At 37.4% G+C, this 18,875-nt stretch overlaps 3 protein-coding genes across 4 annotated transcripts in view; 2 read left to right on the top strand and 1 right to left on the bottom strand.

Moving 5' to 3' along the window:
- Positions 1-1,186: 1,186 nt before the first annotated feature.
- LOC134750134 (E3 ubiquitin-protein ligase sina-like) lies at positions 1,187-13,802 on the top strand. 2 transcript variants are annotated; one of them, XM_063685250.1, is made up of 7 exons: positions 1,187-1,385; positions 3,389-3,499; positions 5,642-5,881; positions 6,497-6,637; positions 6,995-7,175; positions 8,153-8,288; positions 8,902-13,802. In XM_063685250.1, the coding sequence occupies exons 1-7, from the start codon at positions 1,354-1,356 to the stop codon at positions 9,372-9,374; spliced, it is 1,314 nt and encodes a 437-aa protein (XP_063541320.1). In that variant the 5' UTR covers positions 1,187-1,353; the 3' UTR covers positions 9,375-13,802. The 2 variants fall into 2 exon arrangements, with proteins under 2 accessions (XP_063541320.1, XP_063541321.1); XM_063685251.1 differs by lacking the exons at positions 1,187-1,385; positions 3,389-3,499 and adding an exon at positions 4,326-4,459.
- LOC134750122 (apyrase-like) overlaps positions 1,667-18,875 on the bottom strand; it is a 91,864-nt gene continuing 74,655 nt past the window's right edge. The window contains exon 12 of the mRNA XM_063685231.1: positions 1,667-1,684. Coding sequence (XP_063541301.1) covers positions 1,676-1,684 — 9 coding nt within the window. The 3' untranslated portion in view covers positions 1,667-1,675. The remainder of the gene's footprint in view (positions 1,685-18,875) is intronic.
- LOC134750156 (uncharacterized) lies at positions 15,168-16,537 on the top strand. Its single transcript, XM_063685278.1, has 3 exons — positions 15,168-15,274; positions 15,683-15,966; positions 16,382-16,537. The coding sequence occupies exons 1-3, from the start codon at positions 15,205-15,207 to the stop codon at positions 16,436-16,438; spliced, it is 411 nt and encodes a 136-aa protein (XP_063541348.1). The 5' UTR covers positions 15,168-15,204; the 3' UTR covers positions 16,439-16,537.

The following is an 18,875-nucleotide window of genomic DNA, read 5'->3' as shown; positions in this document are numbered from 1 at the left end:
ACATTCATAGAGCTGTCTCGTTTGCGCATGTCATTCCGTACGGAAAACAAATAAGTCTAAAACTAAGAAAAAGGAAGTACGGCGGAGCAGGGAGAGGCAGTGCTCGGGTAATTGTTCGCACAATCTGATTAAGTTGTCAATGCGATTCGGACGCAAAAATTTAAGTCAAAGATATTGGCTCGCTAAATAGGTGAGATTAACGCCAAATGTATGATCAAATTATCAATTTGATTGTCCCGTCTGGCTTGGCCTTTATAAAGGAGGTATTTACCATGTAAGTAATTTTGTTAATTGGGGTTGGGGTATAGTCAAAGTCCAACCGTCGTACTTGACTCGCGAAACGCTCCTAACAAAACGATAAGTGAACGTGGCGTCAAGGTCACTTAAAATTGCGATTTTGTCGGTGAAATATTGCCTTTATGCATATAAGGTGCCATACAATCTTTTTTTGGATAAAATGCAAGGAATCGTTGAAATTTTGAAACTTGGATCCTGTATTTTTTATTATATTCATATATTATTTTAATATCCACATTATTGTGATAAATTGCTATTGTACTAGATTTTGTTATAAAATTCAACATGTGTCATCATCCCTATTGTATGGTGTAAGGGATCATGGTAATCTGTATGAAATGCTTAATATAACTAGCCTATTTAATTTGATAATTATTAATACTGTATCCGTGTAAATAGCTTTGCGAATACCACATATTATGAAATCTTTTTGTAGCAGATAAGAATGGGATAAATAAGTAGGTATCCATATCTTATACACCACCGCGGACTTTTTTGTAGACCAATAAAAGAGAGACAATTCCACCATACATTGTGTTGTTATATCTCAAACGGATTGGGCAGCGTTTTCGGTTAAAGCTCTTAGCCAGCGTGTTTTTTGCTGGTTTTATTAGCAAATATCGTCATATTTCAACCAATTTACACAAAACCTTAACAAAATATACGCCCTAACCTTCCTCAAGAATCACTCTATTCATAGGTAAAAAGCGCATAAAAATCCGTTCAGTAATTTTCAATGAAATGATTACGATTTACTTAGGTACTTCTCGCTTAATAGTTGTGACAAAATACGGGCCTATTAGTTGCAACCGCTGTGTGGCGCTGTCGTCGTGCACGGTCCCATATCGATATCGATAAAATTCACAAGAGACCCCGCTCCGCTATGGGCATCATTTGCACTGTTTGCACTTAATAACGAACACGTGTTGCTTGAATCTTGAATGTTCTTGAATCCATTCATCGTCTGATCCTCTAACAAAGCTGTATGTTAGCTGTAGGTACTTAAGTGTTAAAATTAAGATTTAAGTAATTATTGTTAAGTGATCGTGATTCAATATGGGTGCGGACAGCTCAAAGGAAGAAAACAAGTAAGGAAATAATAACTATTATCAGAATATTATTTCTTAGCATTAAATAATAGTAAGTAGTATAAAGTTGAATAGGTTACATTCACTGCCAAGAACCTACCAGTAGTACCTACTTAAACATTAAAGTGGATTACGTGGAAAAGTTAGTAAATAAAGCTTGATAGTAATGGTGGCGTGGCGATTTTCTAGTAGTAGCTTATTCTAGAACTATAGTTCCGGTAGGAATTACATTTTTAGTTAACATAATACAAATCAGCTTCGTGAAGCCAAACCTGCCAGTCCGTAAACTTCTAACCAACCTCCTTAGGTATACGGTAGACCTGTAAGTAGCTATATCTATTTGTAGTTGGGCATTTCTATTTAAAGTTGTACCAAAAAATTTTGTGTTTATAGAATTGGGATTTTATATATTATTTCTACTCAGAATCACGAGCTATTTATTACTATTTTTACTAAGAAAAAAGTGTCCCCAAATTTATTGGTCCGTATGGTTACGGTTTTCTATACAACCTTCTATGACCGTACAAAACACACGTACACTTTTTTTCTCGCATGAGGATCGAAAGAGCTCGTGATTCTGAGTGGAAAAAATATAAAAATTCCAAAATCTAAAATGCAAGGGGGGTAACTTACAACTTTAAAATAGAAATGCCCAGCTTTTACTACAAACAACCTAAATTAGTCAATTTATTAGTATTTTCTCTAATTTCCCTTTCTTTGTTCATTTGTATATCTATTTCCTACAAAGCTAGCTAATATAGCTACTAACTTACCTAATGAGTAACGTAATTAGTGGGTAGGTATCTTCCCATATAAATATCTTATCTTATACCCACCTGAAGGACTTTTGTTAGTTGTTAACTGTTGTGTCGGTTATATATAGTTGCGTTATCATCCACGCAAGTATATTATCGACACAGTTAACAACTAACATTGATATGAGATTTATTTATTGCGGTCTAAGAACTCAAGGCGCAATTCACTTATTCATAAAGTGGGTACCTATGCACTTTTGCAGCTGTGTGTGCCTACAGTCTCTATACAGGGTATTTTTTCAACCCTTATCCATATTCTACAAAAAGATAATAAGTACTGAGCTATTTTTACTATGGAATCAATCTCTAAATCGCGAAATTTTTGTTGTAGTGCTGTACCATACATTTTGGTCGATTGATGCCGATGTTTCTTTGGAAGAGCCAAACATTTTGTTTTTCGCGATTTCAAGGTTATTCCTACATTCACATTCACCTTGCCAAATTTGGCTAAGGGTTCAATAAACACCCCATCTCTCGTTTTGCCAGGACATTCGTAGGGTAGGTTACCGTACCTGCGAGCATCATTCGAAATTTTGCACGAATAGGTATGAGAAATAAGAGGTGCTGACTGCTGACAGGCATTAATCGCGAATGCGGAGAGCAAAATATGACCTCGCAAGTGCGTTCTAATGTAACAGTTGTGTACGCAAAGGGTCAAATGGCCCGAAAGTACCTACTTTTTTAGGGTTCCGGACCCTATTACTAAGACTCCGCTGTGCGTCTGTCTGTCTGTCACCAGGCTGTATCTCATGAACCGTGATAGCTAGACAGCTGAAATTTTCACAGATGATGTATTTCTGTTGCCGCTATAACAACAAATACTAAAAAGTACGGATCCCTCGGTGCGCGAGTCCGACTTGCACTTGGCCGGTTTTTTGGTTTGACCATGGTTAGCTGAATTTGGGCTGGAAGGGGCCCTTTTACTATAGGTGTGATATTCGTGTTAGCTCACAGCTTCACAGATAGCGTTAGGTACCTACTCAACGACATACGAGTATGACTAATTATTTGATTATTCTTCTCAAGCACTTCTCCCTGGCCAGGAGGCAAATGCGTTTGTTGTGATAACGGTGTCATCGCTGAGCCTACCTGCCTCAGTTAACCTGACCTACCTCCCAGGTAGCATTTATACGTCATAATGACGTCAGCGACGTCACTTTGCTACTTGGGCTGTGCCTTCTGTTTCAGATCCAGATTACAAGACGAAAGACAAAGGCGGCACCAGTATGTCACGCAACAGAGACGACAGGAATCGGCACAGACTTCCAGTGCGACGTATCCGTCGCCTGTACCAACCCCGTAAGTTATTTATATCCATAAGGGCCTCTACAAACACTTCATCTTAATCACCACCACTTCATGTTCCATCGATAGATTACCAGCCGCAATGTATCAAATGCCGCAATGTATTAAAAATCTGTAAAGGTCCTAAGATAAATCTTTCGAGGATATGGCGAGGGTGCACTTAGAAATTCTGCCACCTCTCATGATGTCAGAACAATCCTGTATAAAGCAGAACGAGCCCCGACAACGCTTCCACCCGACCTAGACGAGGAACTGGAAGTATACGATGGCGACGAGAACCATAAAGTGTGGGTGGGTGAGGTGGAGCGCGACGATGCTAGCGATGACATCCCGCATTATTATTAATTCTTTAATTAATTTAACAAAAACAAAATAATTACTATTAATTCTTTTGTTTTTGTTAAATTATGTTTGTGTTAAATTTGTTTAATGTTATGGTGTTCATGTTTGTGTTTTGTTTAATGTTTGTATTATTAATTATATACTTATGAGTCACAGATACTCGAAATAAATGAATTTTAATTAAATTTAATTTATTATACCTACTTCATAAAGCCATATGTGGCAGTTACAGTTATAATATTCAACTCTATTGACAGCTAAGTTCAAATTTAAACAAAACATTTTTTTGACATGCACTAGAAAGCTAAGGCGCGTTTAAACATCCAATCCTTGACAAAGCTACGGCAAGCCTATCCGCGTAACGAGGACCTCGGAACTCTCCGAGCGTGACGCTCGAAGAACTTACAAAGTGTAATAAAACAAACTAGCCAACCAAATGTTCTGGAAAGATCCCGTAGCCCGTTCAACTATAACTCTCAGGACTTGCATGGAATTGATGGAATCATAGTTAATGATGGAATCAAGCAAACTCCCAATTTGTACCCAAACCTTAACGTGAGCCGAGGCGAGGCCAGCTTCATTTTCGTGAATAACTATGCATGGACAACCAAGGTACCCTACATTTCCACCTTTATAAGACATTAGTACCGACTTAACTAACACTAGGTACTAATATACCCATGTGAAATTGTATGGTTTTGTTCACGTGTACTTATTTAGTTATTTCGTGCGACATGTTGCGGAGCGCTGTCAATGCGCAAAGGTCTCAGAGCTTGAAAATGGAGACACACTGAATGCACGGGGGTAAATCGCAACATTAGGTATTCAACAAACAACTAAATTCAGTTATAAACCTTTTCACCTCAGCAGTTCGAACAAGCCTACTTTCGTCACTCCCTGGAGTGAGGAAAGTGCGACTTTCCTCACTCCAGGGAGTGAAACAATGTAGCTTTTTAATTTAGTGAAGGCCATGAACTTCATACTTTTATTACTTATTTTTATGGTACGGTACGGTACGGTACGGTACGGTCCGGTCCGGTCTCGTATCGTATCGTACATATTATAATACTTGTTTTTTTCTGTGTATTCTGTGTAATTCGAAATACATTTCAACCTTTAATATGTTCTCACTACTGAGGTGAAAAATTATGTGTGCAACACGAGAGCAAAGTTATTTTACATCTCGTGTTTTTGAGTCCCTCGCTACGCTCAAGATTCTACCGTAGAATCTTTCGCTTTCTCGGGACTCAAAATAAACACTCGCAAGAAAAACCAACTTTCCTCTCTTGTTGCACAAATAACTATTCATTGATCCTAATTAAATCGAAACTGGTTACTAAAATTACAGTTAGACGATATGTTTTCAAATACAGAAAATACAGCACGCATGCGCGGTATGCGTAAGCGAAATGCTCCATAGATAAGATAAGATAAGATAATATTTATTGTATAACTGTGTACAGAGATGTTGGCAATAATACATTTAGGATTCAACAGTTTGTCCATCACGGACGTACAATATACTTAAGACTAACCTATAACTAAATAACAAAATTAATACATGCATGCACTATTGTCATAAGCGTCAAATTCTTTCATGCTGTAGAACACTCTACTAATAAGCCATTTTTTTAGAATGGTTTTAAATTGTTTGCATTCGACTGACTTTATTTCAACAGGCAACTTGTTAAAAACTTTTATTGCTGCAATGTAGGCACTTTTATATGCATATGTATTTTTAATTGCCTAAATTAATGTCTCGCCTACCATTTAAAATAAACTGTTATAAACCAGATCGTCACCGCAGCCATCGGCTCCTCCAGCCTCTGAAGTCAACGAAATATTAAATATCCCGACAACTCGACTCAACGCGTCAAGCAGCCCTTCAACGCCTCAGGCGTCGCAAGACTCGCAAGTGGCATCTACTCCGAGACATCCATTCTCTCAGGCCAACGTAATACAAAAGGTTGCTGTGTCCCACGTCAATGCTTCGCCAAAGTTTCCTCCTCGCCCACCACCCCCGTCTAAATCAAGGTAGGTCTTCATTATATTTATGTAGGTTTCTACGGTTTTACCGTACTACTTATTAGGTCTTACTTGTCACTTAATTAAGGTGATTAGCTAATGGGTTTGTAAATGTGTTTTAAACATAACACTAAACTCTCGCGTTGTGTACACGTAATGAATTAATGGTAAAATAATGAAATTTAATCGCGTTAGACCCGGTAATGACATTAGGTAATTGTGTTTTAAACATGTTTTGACAGTTTTTAGGGTTCCGTACCCAAAGGGTAAAAACGGGACCCTATTACTAAGACTCCGCTGTCCGTCTGTCCGTCCGTCTGTCTGTCACCAGACTGTATCTCATGAACCGTGATAGCTAGACAGTTGAAATTTTCAGATGATGTATTTCTGTAGCCGCTATAACAACAAATACTAAAAAGTACGGAACCCTCGGTGGGGGAGTCCGACTCGCACTTGGCCGGTTTTTTTTAAATGTCACACGATTCACGAATGAGTAGGAGACTACGCGAATGTTTTATGAATCATGAAACTTTCGCATAACCATTCGCAGGCAGTCCTACATATACGGATTGCCGTTCCGTATGTGACTGCATAATTGCCTTAATACATATTATTTCTACACAGTCATAATACTCCAGGGACCTCGCAGACTGTAAATGCTTCTACCAATAAAAATGAAGCACTATCAGATGCGAAACCCAATGCACCAGGGCCTTCAAAGTCCAAGCCTTCTGCAACTAAGAATAGACCGAAACCAGGCGGCAGGTTAGTTTAAGATAATTTCTTTTAAACTTTATACAGTCGCCATTATATATTATTATATAGGAGCGGCAAAGGTGTTCAAAAATTTTAACATGCACTTTAACGTCTTGATAATAGAAGCTTTGTTGCGATATTTGTGAAGACCTTGGCCGCTCCGATATATTTGACGATGCTGTACCTACAGTTTACGGATGTAAAGCGTGGAATCGAGGGCTGAGGAAGCGGAAGGTTGTGCACTATGCAGCTACTTTAGCTGTTATAATACTTTATAAAATATATTATGTAAGTATAACATTTAAAACTTTAGCGTTTTGAAGACATCATATTAACTAACTATATTATTTTAATCTAACTTTCCAGAGGCCGAGACAACGACATCAGTTGCCCGACGTGCGGCCAACGTTATGGACTCAGCATCTACCAGTGCAGCAACGGACATGGCTCCTGCCAGGATTGCCGCTTGGCTCAGAGGTCGTGTGGCAAATGTCTGTCGCCCATCACTGCTATGAGGAACATCGCGATGGAAGCGGTTATAGCAGATGTAAGAATTTGATGTTCTACGTCGTCTAATCCTCAAACTGTAATTTTCTTATATTAAAAACATTCGAACCTACATGCGGCAAGCACTATGGGCTCACCATCTTCCAATGCTGCAGCAACGGACACGGCTCCTGCCAGGACAGACGCTTGGGTCAGAGGATATGTGGCAAATCTCTTTCGCCCATCACTGCTATGAGGAACATCGCGATGGAAGCTTTCATAGTTCACGAAAGATTGTTTTGTCTTATCTGCATCAGCACCCTCGTAATTCTCTAATGCAGCCATTCTCAAAGTGTGCTCCGCGGACCCCTAGGGCTCCGCAAAGCCTCTGTGGGGACTCCGCGAGAAAAAGCGAAAACAAATCAATAACCATAGCTCTTGTATATCTCTAATCCACAGTTAAAAAGTGACGAACGAAATTTTTTTAATTGGGGCTCCGTCAAATAGGTATTTCGCTTTCCAAAAGGGTTCCGTCGCCAAAAAAGTCTGAGAACCGCTGCTCTAATGAGTAAACCACGGTTAATTCGTGTTAAAAACCCACCACTAAAACCCGTAAAGGATGACCCACGGTAGAACGATCCTTGTCCGCCCCGAGGCGTCCGACATTTCATTTTCTATATACAGCGGCGGCATGTGATACTTTCTATAGAAAATGAAGTGTCGATCGCCTCGGCGCGGACCCGGACCGTTGTCACAGGGCGGACACGCTATACATCAAAACTCACTTGCGTTTTTATGTGTGAACGGCACGTCTGTACATGCGTCATGCGTCATAGTGTGAGTAAGTTGCTTCAAAATAGTACTGAGCGGCCGGCAAACGGCCGTCAATCTGCTGGCGCGGGGCGAATTTGAGTCGAGGCGGGGCGGTGCGTGGCCGTTCTGTATGATAATACTATTACTTATTCTGTGCCGTTGTAGCGTGAGTCATCCTTATTACCATTCGAGAAATGGGCACCAGCACTTTGTTTTACGTTACAGTTGAACACACCTTGTCCCAACGAGGGCTGCACGCTTCGCTTTAATTTCGATGGGATGCAGCGTCACCTCGACGAGTGCCCGTTTGGGGAGATGGACTGTCCAATGGGCGCAGTCTTTGGACAATGCTCAACGCGATGTAAGTAAACGAATGATTTGTTATTATTTTACTTCTCCTAATTCTTAATGATTTTAACCAATCTGAAAGCACGTATGTTTGTCTATCTGTTACCTTATCACGGCTAGATTACTCAACCGATGATAAGGTATGAATTTTGACATTTTAACTTAAATCCTGGAGATAGGTATGCATTTGACCCCATCTTTTTTAGGGTTCCGTACCCAAAGGGTAAAAACGGGACCCTATTACTAAGACTCCGCTGGCAGTCTGTCACCAGGCTGTATCTCATGAACCATGATAGCTAGACAGTTGAAATTTTCACAAATGATGTATTTCTGTTGCCGCTATAACAACAAATACTAAAAAGTACGGAACCCACGGTGCGCGAGTCCGAGTCGCACTTGGCCGGTTTTTTAATACTCTGGGGGACTGGAGGGAGGAAGCGGAAATGACGTATGTACCTACCGCAAAAAATGCTTGACACGCAGAGTATTCAGATTCTCAAAATGTAATTGTATCATATAATTAGCAGATTGTCAGATTTGTAGATTATGCTAGAAACACTAGCCTGTATCTAGAGGATTTAGTGCCATTAAATTAACTTTTTTTATTTATTTGTTTGAATTTTCAGGCAAAGTTTCTGACATGGCTGCACATTTTGACGAGTGCCACAAGGAGCAACGCACCGCAGAAATAGACAAGGAGATGTACGTGTTCAACATATGCATGGACACCCAAAAAATGTTTCTTATAAAGAATGGTCCGTACAACTTCTTAGTTCACGTTAAAGTAGACGAGAAAGAACGTAAAATTTCAATGACTGTCCAGTTGTTAGGCACGAAAATAAGTGCTGACAAATGGACATATGAATTTCATGTGTACAACAAGAGACAGCCGTTAAGGAAATATCTTTACGTTGACAATTGTCGGTCAATCGGTACTCCGGTTGCGGATATTTTCAAAGAGAGCCAGTGTGCTACCCTGCCGCTTAGTTACGCCATGACTTTCGTCAACGAAAGCGCTTTGACGTACAAGTTTTTTATAAAGAAGGAAATGAACCAGCGGGGCCGTAGGAGAGGTCCCAGGAATAACGATGCCAATTAAACAAATATTTAGGGTAGAAATAACTGCATGGTAGCTGCAAAACTTGTATTAAAACTGCAGTCCGCCTGTTTCGGCCCTTAACAATTTATAAGCTTTAGTACCCTAAGTCCACGTCGATTTTACTAAATTCTTGGAGTTGAATGTTGAGCCATTCAAACTGAGTAATTAGAAGATTTAGAAGTAAACTCACGTAAGTATCAAACCAAATGGACTTATCGGTTCAATTTTGTTTTTATGGTACCTACAGATTTGTTATTTGATATGACTATGATTGAAATGTACAATTAGATACCTATTTTCGTCTATCTCTACTATTTGTTAGTTATTTCGTATTAAAACTGCAGTCCGCCTGTTTCGGCCCTTAACAATTTATAAGCTTAAGTACCCTAAGTCCATGTCGATTTTACTAAATTCTTGGAGTTGAATGTTGAGCCATTCAAACTGAGTAATTAGAAGATTTAGAAGTAAACTCACGTAAGTATCAAACCAAATGGACTTATCGGTTCAATTTTGTTTTTATGGTACCTACAGATTTGTTATTTGATATGACTATGATTGAAATGTACAATTAGATACCTATTTTCGTCTATCTCTACTATTTGTTAGTTATTTCGTATTAAAACAGCAGTCCGCCTGTTTCGGCCCTTAACAATTTGTAAGCTTTAGTACCCTAAGTCCATGTCGATTTTACTAAATTCTTGGAGTTGAATGTTGAGCCATTCAAACTGAGTAATTAGAAGATTTAGAAGTAAACTCGCGTAAGTATCAAACCAAATGGACTTATCGGTTCAATTTTGTTTTTATGGTACCTGCAGATTTGTTATTTGATATGACTATGATTGAAATGTACAATTAGATACCTATTTTCGTCTATCTCTACTATTTGTTAGTTATTTCGTATGCCCTTAAGAGTCCCCGACAAGCTCGACCGAATTTCACCTTCCCATACAAACGGAGTTTCGTACTCATTTTAAAACTACGTGTTGGATTGTAATGAAACTTTGCACATACAATGACATAAGGTATGTCTAGGTCTGTAATTAGTTTATATAGCTCTAGTATATAAAAGTTAAAACAAACTAAATCGAGCAAAACAAGTTTTGTATGAAAACCTTAAATTCGCGGTATTTTTTTTACTGTGGTATCTGAAGCTACACAAACTAATTACAGGCCTCTAGGCCGATACCTATATCTATATCGTTTAAAATAAAAGCGTAACCACTTTTGTATGGAGTTATGGAGAACCGAGCTTGCCGGGGACTCTTAACATTGTATCTTAGGAATGCGAATGTAAAAGACTAATAAGATTATAGTGTATTATTTAGAGATTTAAGAGCATTTCCACAACGATCGTTTTTTCCTCAATTATGTTTTCTCAAATATAAGAATTATTATTAAAGACATTGTAAGTGTAGTTTAATTCACTATTGTTTCTTTATTCCATTCAGTTTAAGCCAACAAGTTTTATTTGTATGCATTATCTTAATAGATGTTTAATGTTAGCTAATTAAGCACGTCCAAGTTTAGTTACGATGCGGACGTAAAATTTATCAATTATAACTATGAAACTACATAGTTCCTTCATTGCTTTGAACCTTGAACTAACGTAGTTATTAGCGGATAAGATATCGCGTTATAACTAGAAGAAATGTATAAAGGATCATAATTATTGGATACCCTAGTTCACACTCGTACTAATTACGATGAAAATTTTATTGTAATTAATACCAGTGCACAAACATGAAGTCACAATTAATACCAAATTTTCCGAGTAATTACGAGTAGTACGAGTGTCGATTCTAGAGTATTATATTATGTCGTCTTATAACGCATCTATGTGTAGTAGTATAATAGTATTGGTAGTGCGTGGTGGGAAAACTGGCGATATTTATATTATGGCATAAATGGCCTCAAGTTTTCACGTAATATTGGACAAAATGTCAATTGTCATTGTCAAATACATTATTAATATGGCACTTAACCGCCAGTTTCGCCACAGTTGCACACATAGCCACATAATAAATCATCATTACAAAACAATGATTTATTATAACTCGATATGTTATAGGCGTTCCAAATATAAACGCTCACCTTGTGACTAATTGTACAAGTTGCCTTATTCGCACCTAGGCAAGCGAGAAATGTGCACGTGCTCACCGAAAGAGAAAGAGACAAGCTCATGTTTAACAATTAACGAGTATATATGACAAAGATGAATGGAATGCGAAAAATCATCAAAAATAACAGGTTTCTTCGTAGGTATATAAATAAATATAGAAGTATTTTTTGTGCTCCTTATGTATGAGTACAACCTATCTATAGTTATATAATATCATCATTGATTATAAACGGATCTAAGCGCCAAGGAGGAGTTTAAGGTGGTCGGAATTTTATAATATAAGTACTCCTCCACTTTTTCGGCGGTTTTTTTTCTTTCTTTCTAATCATGGTTGTCACGTAATTAATATGGGTTTACGGAATATTCTCCTAAACTGAACCTCCTAATGCTCCAAGCTTGGGCAGCTTTAAATTCCACCTAAAGCAGTGGCTTATCGAGCAATCGTTTTATAGCTATGACGAATTCATTGCGTGTAAGGCATAATGCTTACTATTATCATATGTTAATTCCACCATTTGCGGTATACATTATTATATTGACAATTATTATTAAAACATTTAGGTAATTATTATTAATCAGAACTGTTTATACCTAATAACTAGATCACTATTATTGGAAAATCACTATTATTAATTATTTATTATTGACGTGTAAATTGGTTTTATAAATAAATTATTATGATTATGATTATTACATTTATACAAGCTTGTATTTTTAACTTGCAATGTATAACCTTGTATCTTGTATGTAACTGTGCAAGTTGGGTGATGTCTTAATGATATTATTTTTTTTGTAATAGGAAGCAAACGAGCAGACGAGCCGCTTGATGGGAAGCAGTCTTCGCCGCCCATGGACATAAGCAACATCAGGGGAGCCACTTATGCGTTGCCAACCTTTGAGAACCCTAAATACCGTTGTTTGCCACCGACGTAGTGTTAAAAATATACCTATATATATGAAAACTATTTATTGTCAATTTTTTTTTAATAAATATTTTGAGCATTGCCTGAAATTGTCCACCGTTGTCTTGTACGAACGCGAATTTTCTGAAGATTTGCAGGTATGAGTTTCCTTTTCTATGACAAATGGTCAAAAGTATGAACAGAAAAATAATGGCTTTCTTTCTTATGGTGCCGTCTCCTGCCGGACGTTGGACTTGGCTATCATTAAGGCTATTTTTACTTTTGACGCTGCAGCTGCAGCTCGAAACAGCGATGGTGCTCATCTTATACCAGCACCTGAGGTTTTTGAGCCACGAGGTACGTCTTCTTCCAGGTTTTCGTTTTCCTTGGATTTTCCCCTGTATTATCAGCTGGAGGAGGTGGAATTTCTGAATGTTAATACTAAAATGTCTCTTCTCTTTTGCATGCACTCTCTGCAACACGCTGTTATTGGTTACTCTATCCGTCCATGGCCTTTTAAATGCCAAAAAAAAGTCACAAGTCGCAACACAGGAAATAAGATGCGTCTGTACGGGACAGCCCGTGGAATGCTCCTTTTGGCCGCCGCATTTTTTTTTCGATGAGCTGAAGTATATTTTGGAGAGTGGAGCCGAAAATAGCATTTTGCGACTTGAAACATGAAGATGATTTCCAGTAATGTTACCATACATTACCATTCTCACCACTTCGATGGTTGGCAGTCCTCAACTGTGCATTTCTCCAGAAACTTCCTGCCTCGCACAGCTAAACTGTGGAATGAACTGTCGCCTGCGGTATTTCCGGACCGATACGACATTCAAACCTTCAAGAAAAGAGCGTACTCCCATCTTAAAGGCCGGCAACGCTAAGTGTTGTTGCGGGTGTCCATGGGCGGCGGTGATCGCTTAGGTGATCCGTCTGCTCGTTTACCTCTTATTTATATCATAAAAAAAATATGACACATTCTTTTTATTCCAACGTTTGTGGCTTTCAAGGTAGGTAACGGCTCGAATATTTAGGGGACACTGCCGCCAACAAAGCTTCTGAGACAACTTGTTTTAATTACCTATGTACAGTCAGCATCAGAAGTAATAGCAGATCAGGCTCAGTATGGGCAGAATCTCCGCAATTAAATACGGGTTCAGAAATTGATCCTTATGTAATATACATTACTTTACTGTAATAACACAGTTTAGAGAACATGATCATTTTATTTTACAAGCGTTTGTTTAACTTGCAGTGTTTGTATTTGTTAAAAGCATAGTGGGAACATTCTTGGCATGTTACAAGGGACAATGAAAACGTTATCTGTGGTATGATTATCATATTTATCATGTGGTGGATGATTATTTGATTAAAGTTGGACATTGTTTGAGCATTTGGTGACTACCTAACGATTATTTTTACTCCCAAATGAATGTTTTATATTGGTAATTATTTAATGATTTTTGTTAATGTTTTTTTACCAAGTAAACATATTTGACATGATAATTTCTTAATTTTCCGTTGTTCGGTGGTTGTAATGGGTTCAAAGATCTCTGCAACCTTATCTCGTCGGAAAACTTAGTGCATATCTCTCCGATAAACAATAACGCAAAATATGCATTACATCAGATGCAATTCATGCATTAATTAAGTTCCGTGATCGCGATTAGTATTTTTAGTGATAAACATTTTCAAACTCTAAAGTCATAAGCCTAAGTAATTGCAAATCGAGTATGATGTGATAAAAACTTGGACGGAAATTACTAACATTGAAAAGAAACCAATATGAATGAAAAATAGTTATTTGTTATACAAGGGTGCAAAGTTGTATTTTACCCGCGAGTGTAGAATTGCAACAAGAGCAAGCGAAAGGATTCCATAGTTGAACCACGAGCGAAGCGAGTGGTTCTAAAATAGAATCCTGAGCGTAGCGAGTGTTTCAACACACGAGAAGTAAAATACATTTGCACCCGTGTGTAACACAAAATTTTTCACCTCACTATAGCGAGGAAAGTGCAACATCCACAGGCGTTAGATCATCTTCACCACTGGAATCACTCATTTTTTACGATATTATAATAGAAAACTCTGGAAGTTGTGTATTTTTACGCGAGTCGGTGAGAAGTTTTTAAGTAAAAAATTTGTTGACAAATCTGTTGACAAATGTTGACATTTCTGACGTATGAAATGTCAACGATGCGTTTTGAAATTGCATCGACTCAACTTGTGCGTTCAGTTATATTTAACATCATTATAAAAAACAAACGTTTCTTATGGAATTTTAAGGTAAGCTAAATTTGGTATTTTTTATTAGATTCTCAAACCATTTATTTAATGATAATTAATATCGAACGAACCATTATCAGGAGCGTTTTACGTTTTGTTATCTGTCAAGCTACTTAAACACGCTCCATCCAAGGTCAAATTACTTTACCCACTAGTGGATAAAACGTGTTTTTCCCCGCTCGTTTTGAAGGATAAAAGACAACTTTCTGAGCTAGTGAGGGGAAAAATGTTTTTTTTTGTCATTTTGTCTTCCTTTAAATTCCTAAATCACGCATGGCAACTGAACATTCCATACATTCCAGTTAGTATAATCCAAAAATTAATCTTATTTAAGTACAAATGTTTAGGTCGATTTTTAAAGCCCCTACCAATAGAACTTAGGACATTCTTAATGCGAAAGTAATCTAATGCGGATTTCTGCAAGTAATTAATCAGATAAAGTATCAGCTAGATTAGGCCGACAGTATAAAAAATACTGATATTGATTATTAAATCAGTGTTACCAAATCCCTCCAATAAAATGGCGTTCTACGGAAAGAAATGGCAGAAGAGCGATTTTGAAAATATCCTGGAGCTTATGGACAAACTTGGTGAGTATCTAGAGATAAAAATACGGACGGACAGACAGACAGACATGACGAATCCATAAGGGTTCTGTGTTTTGCCATTTGGCAGACATGACGAATCCATAAGGGTTCTGTTTTTTGCCATTTGGCTACGGAACCCTAATAAAAACAACTGACGCTTAATACTTATATCCATACTCTTAATATTATTAATTTATTACTCATGAAAGCGACATTAACATGGCACTTGTTTGTCGCCGAGCGTACGGCTTAAAGGTTTCTTCCTATTTGACACTCCTTGCCATTGAGGCATGAAAGTTTAACTTATCTGCTGAAGACCATAACGTAGAAAGTAGTACATGTAAGCTATTCTTTAACGTGTGTAAAAACATAGCGTGATCATTTGCTGATCTGCCATCATTTAATTTTCAGAGGTCCCAGAGAAGACCAGAGCTCTCCTCCGTCAGACTGAAAGCATCTCCACTTTCCTGAACAACGGAGACGGCAGCATCCAGTACGTCGTCACTGTTAGTGACAAAGAGGTTATCAACCAGAAGATCGTGCTAGGAGAGGAGAAAGACTACAAAACGCCCGATGGCATTGACACCAAGAATACTTTTACGCTAGAGGGAGAAACTCTCAAGTCTGTAATGAAGTTCCCTGATGGGAAGGTGCTGCATATGAACCGGGAGTTTGGAGCTGATAAGATGGTTCTGGTATGATATTACCCATTACTATATTTTTTTAAAGCAAACGTTATGCTCGTGGGTTGAACCCCGGCTTGTATAAAATTTTCGTACTATGTTTAGGTAGGCGCTTATGAAATACCTATTTACATTCGACACTTGATGCATCAAGCACCGTGAGGAAACGTGCACACATCTGTAATAATAGTTATTTGTTTTACAAGGGGCCAAGTGTTTGTTTAGCCCCTCCAGCTAATTTTGATACCCGAGCAAACGAAAGATTCTATATAATTCGAAAAGTGAAATCTTGACCGTGGCCAGGATTTCAAAGCACGAGGGTTAAATAAACCACACCCACTTCACCACACCAATGCGAGGAAAATACTAACTGTAAAACATTACAAATCAAATTCAAATGACGGTAAAAAAAATCCTTTTGTTTCAGCACGTTTGGTTGGAGGGTCTGGACCTCAAGGCTAACGTCACCTACCTCTCAGTTTAAGTTAATGACCGTCGCTCAGTAGCTCGCACTTTCAATACGATACGAGTACTAGTGAGTCCCTCCCTCCCATCCTAGCTGACCTACTGAAAGTGTGGGCACTGAGTATATGAGTTATAAGTTATTATTATAAGAATTATTTATTAACAAGAAGACTGTTCTCAAAACCATAGTCTAATAAAAACAATAAAATAAAGAACTTTTATAGAATTTGATTTTCATTATTCATGAGATATTATGTTTATAAGTACTTCCAATATTATTTAAGTAAAGGTTACAGTTAATTTTGAAACAATGTTAAGTAATGCAGGAGAATTATAAAAAACCGGCCAAGTGCGAGTCGGACTCGCGCGCCGAGGGTATACGTACTTTTTAGCATCTGTTGTTATAGCGGCAACAGAAATACATCATCTGTGAAAATTTCAACTGTCTAGCTGTCACGGTTCATGAGATACAGCCTGGTGACAGACAGACGGACAGCGGAGTCTTAGTAATAGGGTCCCGTTTTTACCCTTTGGGTACGGAACCCTAAATAAGATCCAATATAATTGATCTAAAGTTTTTTTTTTTTATTTCATTTCATTTATTTTGCTTACCTATATAAGCATTACAGTGTTATACCAAAGCGCTTACGTCATACCAAGTCATACTAGTCACATCAAATGATCAAATAACATTAAACATTTAATAAACATTATAAGCTCACACAATAAATTAAATAGCAATTCAATAATAAATATAAATATAAAAATCTAGCATTAATTAACATAATTAGCAACAATAATAAAAATCCTTAACAATAATATCTATTTTAAATTACTGATTACTTAAGTGTTTGTAAGTTATAGTTTTCCTCTAATTTTCATTTTCCTATTGACTGCTATTTTATTGCACACAACTGTATGACGTTTGTATCGAACAGTCAGCTGAAGAGTGACACGTTCCACAACTACATGCCAACTTACAGATTACCACTCGACAAGTTAATTAAGAACCATTAAATATAATATTATTTAGATTATATAAAAAAGCGACAAGCGATAAAAAATCATGAAATTTAGTATAGATGGAATTTTAATGAAACTAAATTCAGTTAGAAACCTTATACAGGATGTCTGATAATGAGGGCTACCGCGTTTAATTTGCCGCTACGGGCGCTAGTGTAGATGGAGGTCTTTCAAAATGTCAAATCTATAGAAGTTTTGGGGGTTTCAAGCTTTTTTATCGGGAATTTTCACTCCTTGTTCATAATTGTAGTAAATCTTTGTCCATTTTTGATTAATCATGGTAAACAATAAATGTATAGATCAATAAATGTTAGTGGTTTCAAAAAGTGCCAACTAAAATATATGCAAAATTAAACAGGTTGAAAAAATGGCACAATGAGACGTTAAAATACCTTTTCACCTCAGCAGCTCGAACAAGCCTACTTTTGTCACTCCCTGGAGTGTGGAAAGTGCGACTTTCCTCACTCCAAGGAGTGAAACAATGTAGCTGTTTAATTTAGTGAAGGTCCTGAACTTCATACTTATGGTACGGTACGGTACGGTAAGGTACGGTACGGTACGGTACGGTATGGTATGGTTTTGGTATGGTACGGTAAGGTATGGTATGGTATGTATCGTATCGTATCGTGTCGTGTCGTGTCGTGTCGTGTCGTGTGTCGTGTGTCGTGTCGTGTCTTATTGTATCGTATCGTATCGTATGGTACATATTATAATACTTTTTTTTTTTGTTTATTCTGTGTAATTCGAAATAAATTCTTATTATTAAGTTTGACATATCTATAATAATTCAACGTTTTTAAGAATAATAATAACTGCATCAATAAATTGCTCTGATATTTAGATTAAGGTAATATTTAAAACTTGACAATTTAAAAGTGCTTGTTGCTAGGCCTATTTGAATAAAGAATATATTGAATTGAATTGAATAAATTTTAACCTTTAATATGTTCTCACTATTGAGGTGAAAAATTATGTGTGCAACACGAGAGCAAAGTTATTTTACATCTCGTGTTTTGAGTCCCTCGCTACGCTCAAGATTCTACCTTAGAATCTTTCGCTTTCTCGGGACTCAAAATAAACACTCGCAAGAAAAACCAATTTTCCTCTCTTGTTGCACAAATAACTATTGTGTATATCAGAGAACGTATTGATTTTATAAAAAAATAAGCATAGAAGAATTTTGAGATCTGTTTTTCTGGACCTACATCTACAGTGGCGCCAACTGGTGAGCACAAAAACGGTAGCTCTCATTCGACTAATTAAGACTGGTGAGAGACGAGATAGATATTTACGTGGAAGAAAAAAAGGGGGGCCTTTGCCCACCGATGTACTAGCAAGGCAGTATGGCCTTGTAAATAATAATCCAATGCGATTTGCTGCAATGTATTTGTATTAAAACGAGATTAAAAGTAATTTAAACAAGATATAATCTA

This window comes from Cydia strobilella, chromosome 19 (genome assembly GCF_947568885.1).
Source record: "Cydia strobilella chromosome 19, ilCydStro3.1, whole genome shotgun sequence".
NCBI lineage: Eukaryota > Metazoa > Arthropoda > Insecta > Lepidoptera > Tortricidae > Cydia > Cydia strobilella.
Note: the sequence above shows the minus strand (reverse complement) of the source record. Positions and strands in the feature narration are given on the sequence as shown.

Coding starts and splice junctions, on each gene's coding strand:
- LOC134750156 (XM_063685278.1), top strand. CDS start 15,205: ATGGCGTTCTACGGAAAGAAATGGCAGAAGAGCGATTTTGAAAATATC. Junction 15,275..15,682: donor GGAGCTTATGGACAAACTTG/GTGAGTATCTAG, acceptor TTTAATTTTCAG/AGGTCCCAGAGAAGACCAGA. Junction 15,967..16,381: donor GAGCTGATAAGATGGTTCTG/GTATGATATTAC, acceptor CTTTTGTTTCAG/CACGTTTGGTTGGAGGGTCT.
- LOC134750134 (XM_063685250.1), top strand. CDS start 1,354: ATGGGTGCGGACAGCTCAAAGGAAGAAAACAA. Junction 1,386..3,388: donor AGCTCAAAGGAAGAAAACAA/GTAAGGAAATAA, acceptor CTTCTGTTTCAG/ATCCAGATTACAAGACGAAA. Junction 8,289..8,901: donor TGGACAATGCTCAACGCGAT/GTAAGTAAACGA, acceptor TTGAATTTTCAG/GCAAAGTTTCTGACATGGCT.